Source organism: Nothoprocta perdicaria, unplaced genomic scaffold (assembly GCF_003342845.1).
Source record: "Nothoprocta perdicaria isolate Ctin4 unplaced genomic scaffold, notPer1 scaffold_52, whole genome shotgun sequence".
Lineage (NCBI taxonomy): Eukaryota > Metazoa > Chordata > Aves > Tinamiformes > Tinamidae > Nothoprocta > Nothoprocta perdicaria.
This window is the reverse complement of record NW_020455777.1, coordinates 1,423,708-1,429,707: the sequence shown is the minus strand read 5'-3', so window position 1 is coordinate 1,429,707 and position 6,000 is coordinate 1,423,708. Positions and strand designations below refer to the sequence as shown.

The window sequence follows — 6,000 nt, the reverse complement described above, 5'->3', positions numbered from 1 at the left end:
ATTTTTATTTTTATTTTTATTTTTATTTTTATTTTTATTTTTATTTTTATTTTTATTTTTATTTTTATTTTTATTTTTATTTTTATTTTTATTTTATTTTTTACCGTTGTTTTTTCAAACTGGGCTCTTTTTGATAGCACTGCTGCTTGGACAGGTGCAATGTTTTGCAGAAAGTAGTGTGGATTTCAGCACAGGTAAACCACCTGTATGTGAGCACATCCTTTTTCTTCCCCAGCATCCCTTCTTTGTGCCCTCTCAGCTTCTCTCTTCCCTCTAGCTTCTGTTTCCATTGCTTGTTTCCATCTGTCTGTGTCCAGGACCCCTTATYCTGAATCTTTTGGTAGCTTCCTCTCCTCCAAGTAAAAGGTGCTCCTTCCCTTTAGTGATCCCTCTGTGTTGTACCCAGCTCAGCTCTTTCATTCACAGTTACGATGATCTTTGTGCCTAAAACTGTACATCTCTGTAGGCACACAGAATGTATGGAAACGGAGGCTAGCACGTTTCTCTACAGGAATGCATAGGGAAATCACTCGTATGCAGGTTTTGACATATTGGTGTAATCCGGGCCTGTTCTGAATGCTGCACATACGTCAAATGTGTCATATGTGTGTGACCCCACAGGAGCGAGCACGGGACTTGKGTGCTCACTTGGCGGTGCAGAAGTGCAGCCGGGGAGCAAGCAGTGAGATCTCGGGACACGGGCGTAATGGGAAACCCCAGTCCCTTCTTTTCAATGTATTTCACGGCCAAATTCTGATCTACACTCTCTCCTGTGCATCGCTATAGAACACACTTCTTAAAGGTGGTCGGCTTTAATAATGACCRACACTGCTAATTCACATCATCCGCCCTGATTCTGCACAAGGAGCGTTTGCGGAGCCGCTCCGGGGGCTCACGCTGGTGGTGATGCCAGTACACGGCATCGCGGCTGGTGCCACGGCCAGTACACACATCGTGGCCGCGGCGGGGGCGCAGGCCGATCGGACATTGTGCAGGGTCTCCGTGGGCGCTTCCTGGCTGGAGCGTGGAGGTGATAACGGTTTAATTGCCTGTGCGTGTCCCRAGAACAGGAAACGACGCAAGGGCAGCTCCTCTGCTCGGAGAGTGCGCCGGGAGCAGAGGCAGCAGCCGCCTTCCTTAGGCCTTCAGTTAAGCATCTCCAGCAAGGCTGGCAAGTTCCCATAACAGAATCCATTCCAATTTCCATCCCCGTTTGTCGTTTGGGAAGAGGCYTCCAGAAGCCGCTCGTCCTCCCCCGCACTCCTCGCCGACGTGGGGCGCCGCTGGGTGCGCTCCGGTGGCCTACGGCTCCGACCCTCTCCACACATCCCACAAACTCTCGTCTGTTTTCATGGAAGGGTAAGCCGTCTGTGTGCTGCCAGCGCCTCAAACCTGTAGGCGTTGCTGCAGGGAGCAGTGGAAAGCCTAAAGGAAAGGTGGTTTTCTGCTCCTGCGCTCCGAAGGGGTGCAAGTCGGAATAACGGGGCCTCTTTACACACCAGCACTTAGTGCTGTTCCTGCTGTGACGGGTCGTGTCTTCCTGTGACCAGGAGGAAGTCTTGTGTAGAGTCAGATAAGAGGATTAGGGCAGAGCCGGGGACAAAAGGGAAGCYGGAAAGGAAAATGATGGGGAAGGTTGATGCTGGGAGCACAGGTAGGGATGTGCTGAAAACTTCTGTCCCTAAAATAATTACAGGTAGCAACATTTTAGTTACTACTTAACATAGCAGCAAAGCTATTCACTGCCTAAAGTATTAGCAAAGTTGCTGCTTTGAASTGGCGTTCACGAGGGATCCCACTAACAAAGCTGCTTTCTTGGCAATTACTGCCACTTGTGTCTCTGATGACTAACAAGAGATCTCAGTGCAGCATCTGATGGTGCTTGAGGCCGTCTTACGCTGTGTGTGTAACTCAGCTCTGACACCATGATCCAAACACTCAGTGATTTGGGTTTTTTTAGCATAAATAGAAGTGCTGACCCCGTAACTTGCCTGATGGGATAACTGAGCAAGTCCAGCAGCCGCTGGGAGCCCAGCATGGGTAGCACACGTAGGTGACCCCCTAGGAGACTGCAGCTGGACTTGGCTGAGTGTCTGTGACCGGGAAGGAGTTTCCTGCCAACCAGCAAGACTTGCAGAAAGGGCGTCTTGTTGYCACGTGTTCCCTGGATGCTGCAGCTCTTCTCTGATAAGGAAGAAGGAGCAATGGAGSGGGGAGCTGTCACAGGTTCAGGCATTGCTTGGTTCGGGCAATGAGGAAATTCTGGACCTGAGCACTGAGTCTAAAAATGTTATTCTAATCAGTTATTTTAACATGCAAAAGCTTATGCTCCGATCAAAGTACAGCTAAGTCATAGTGCCAGGGCATGCTAATTCAGCTAGAAACCATATCCATTAGGACACATTTGCCTTTGTCTTATCCTGTGGAGAGCTGACATGATAGGACAGACTGTATTGCAGAAGAGGCTGTCGAGCAGATCTGGGTCAACGGAAGGCTGAGTAGGTCACCGCTTCGCTGGCAGCATCAGTATCAAACATAAGGAGAGTGACTAAAGTGCAGTCCTTACAGCACGAGTGGAAGATCCACCAGGGATGTGCAGAACCTGCCATTCAGCGCATACAGGATGTGCACAGCATMATGTTAATTGCTGGGCAAGTATTTTGTGAAAACCTTCCATAGCTAAAAGGCCATTCTTAAAAAATAAAACATGAAGAATTATACTAGTTTTCTTAAGAGGGAAAAAGTATGTCTTAGAGTTGTAAAATTTTCCTTGATTACAGCGTGCAAGCATGATCTTGCTGAATGTGATATAGCCTTTTCTGAAACTTTAATCATGTGAGTGCTGATTTTAGTGCCATTTCTCTCTCTCTCTCTCTCTTCCCCCCTCCCCCCCCCTCTCCTCTCTTCACCTTTCTTTAGGGAGAAGTGTCTCCTTCCTCTCCAGCTGGCTCTGGAATCCAAGAGCGTGAAACTGGCCCAGCAGGCCCTAGCAGGGATGCAGGTACGGCTTGAGCATGAGTGTGCTAGGGGGTAGCAGGTGGCATGGGGGAGGAAATCCATGTAAAGGAAATCCAGGCTTTTCTTCTGAAAAATGCTGCAGAAAAAAACCCTCTAGCCCTTGCTTGTAGACCTAAAAGTAGCACCTGCGTTTCTGCAATAYCCTTCAGGAGTCAGAGCACGAGTAAAGCCTGGCGATTGTGCAGAAACTAAAAATATTCTGAAAACAAGTGGAGTTCCTGGCTTTGCATGTAGAGATGGAGGCGCAGGGTGCTCACTCTCGTGGGGCCCTGTGCTCATGATGGAGAATTCCTCTCTCGGTAAGCCTGGTGACTGCTAAATTTCCTAGAAACTAAACTCTGTGAAAATCTTCCCAGTTCCTTTGGTTATGTGGGAGGACTGCAGTGCTAGAAAGATAACTTACAGAAGATCTGGGCGCTGTGTATCTGTGGGTGCTTTCCAAGGTGTTTTGTTTCYTTTTTTTTCCCTTCCATACAGAAAAGGAAGGAGCACTAATTGCTTAGAAAGTTTTTGAGATTGGAAGAGAAAGCAGCCATGCAAAACAGAAAGTGAAGAACTCAAATGTTTTTATGTTTTTCTACTGTTACTTTTCTTTTAATGGGGCAAATATATGTATTGGTAAATATATAACTAAGATTTAGTTATGAAAAGGGTGATAAGCTGCTGGTGTGTTCATTACATACCAAAAATCTAAACTGCTTTCCAGAATTTTTTGAAATTTTCTCTTTTCCAGAAAGAAATGTCTCCCTCAGAAGATAGGTATGAATTTTTTTTTTTAGGGAACATAAGACTATAAATCTCATTCAAATTCACTTAACCCAGCACATGAGATGTCAGGCATTTGGTTAAAAAGAGTGCCCAGTACTGGGGAACTGCGAGGGGGAGACAGTGCTAGGAGACCCCAGCTAAGGGGAAAAAAAAMCCAAAAACAAACCAGGCTTCTGGGTGCTTCTGTCCCAAAACAGCAGTGAAGCCAGGGCCTTGTGTTTCAGATATGTGAGTCCTAGTGACTTTGGCATGCGGAGTAAATTGATTGGAAATCTCAGACAGAAGGACTGGTATTTCTAACACCTTTAGTCATTAGCCCAGAGCTGAACTTCTGCATTGTAGACATAAAAGCTGCCATAAAGAGTATGGTGGAGGGTGAAGAGTATGGGGTGGGGTTTTTTTTGTTTTGTTTTGTTTTTGTTTTTTTTTTTTTGTTTTGTTTCATCTGTCTGTTTTAAGTAAAAGTAACAGCAGGCCAATGGGACTTGAAACAAATGTCTGCCCTTGCACCAATGCTAAAACTCTAGAACAATATTCTAAACTGATGATCAGCCAAGAGCAGTGGAGGGCTTAGGAGTCAACCACTGTCCACTCTAGCGTGGACTTCCTTGGGACCACTCAGTCAAGATAAGTCAAGATGCCCTTTTACTCCTCTAGTTCACTGTGCCTGTGCCTGAATTTTTAAGAACTGGAATTGTAAAACTGCATAAGAAAGAAAGCCAGGCAACAATAGAGTCCTTCAGCTATGTTTAGGATCTGCAAGGTTTTATGAAGAATTAAAAAAAAAAAAAAAAAAACCAACAACAGCAACAACAAAAAAGAACACTGATGCTCTGGGGATAGGCTAAAAATAGAATAAAAGACAAAAGTGAGAAAAAATATAACTTGGATTTAGCAAAAGTAGGTCATACCAGACTAAAGAGGTTCTCTTATGTAGAATAACACATTTCCCATGTAACGTGAGTTGAATGTCATCAGGCTGGACACYGATAGCACACTTCAGATAGTGCTATTTGAGAAATTCTTTAAAACTTAAATATGAAGTATGCCAATTTCGTGAGCCAAAGACAATGTGCAGCAGGCTGAAAGCTGCRAAGCAAAGTGCTGCAGAACGTGCAGGGGGCTCCAAGTGGACGGCTCCCMGTCCCGAGCGGCAGAACTGGAGCAGCGCGAGGTCGTGTGGCTGGTAACTAAGACAAGATGAGTTTGTTCTGTAGTGGGAGTTGCTGAAGTGCCTGGAGCTGCAAGAAAAGGCTTGGGTGCCTGTGTGTAGAGCAGGATGCCTGCCCGTGATGCTGGCAGTCCTGCCTGACTAGTGAAACGCGCAGCCGTGCCGCCGCTAGGAGCGCGGCTGCAGACGCCGTGTGTGTTGGRCCCACCCTGGGACCCTCCCAGGTGTGTTTGCAGCCCCCACGCTGGTCACTAGGTCACAGCGCTCGTCCTTTGGAGKGCTCGATGGCAGCCACGAGCAGTCAGCTTCTGAGCGACACGAGACTGCATCCTGCCAGTGGTCAGGATAACCACCTCCAGGTCCCTGCCACTCCGCTAGCACTAGCTTGAGGAACATAGCCTGGGGTGTGGGGACCTACCCCGACACACACCTCAAAAACAGTGAGAGGTTTTGCTTGAGGCCATTGTTTGGGGTAACTTAAAGTCTCTTGCATCAGTTCCCAAAGACTGCTTTCTTCTGGRCGCTGGAATACATGAGAAGTTGGGGTGGGAAAGGAGAAGATTTTAACTCTTTATCAGGACGTGCATTCCTCATTTTTCTGTAATTTCTTGTTTTGTATTAATGGATCAATCTGAACTTCCTCCCTTGCACCAAGCCAGYGTGCTAGCAGATAGGAATAGCTTCAGGAGGGATATTTTACCGCTGCCTGTGCCTCCCTCTGCTGCCTCTCAGCCAGTCCCTTCCCGCTGTCTCCACAGAAGCTGCTSTCTGACGAGAGGTTTGTATCCGTGGAAACAGACTCCGACGAGAAGCAGCTGCTCAATCAGATGCTGAATGCCGTCAAAGTGACTCCTTCGCTCCACGAAGACCTGCAGGTGGAAGTGATGAAGGTCAGTGTTTCAGCCACGTCAGTGCTTGCAACAGAGGCTGTTTGCCTGAATTGCTGGCGTTTTGCAAACAAATTAGCAGTTGCCTTAGAAATCTTCAGCTTAGAACAGCATTTGTTTCTCTTCTTCCTGTTGGCAGATGTCGGTTGTTTTCTT

At 46.9% G+C, this 6,000-nt stretch overlaps 1 protein-coding gene across 1 annotated transcript in view; it reads left to right on the top strand.

Moving 5' to 3' along the window:
• Positions 1–6,000, top strand: part of ARFGEF3 (ARFGEF family member 3) — an 81,430-nt gene that overhangs the window by 12,073 nt on the left and 63,357 nt on the right. The window contains exons 3-4 of the mRNA XM_026048168.1: positions 2,920–3,001; positions 5,716–5,847. Of these exons, the coding sequence (XP_025903953.1) occupies positions 2,920–3,001; positions 5,716–5,847 (214 nt within the window). The remainder of the gene's footprint in view (positions 1–2,919; positions 3,002–5,715; positions 5,848–6,000) is intronic.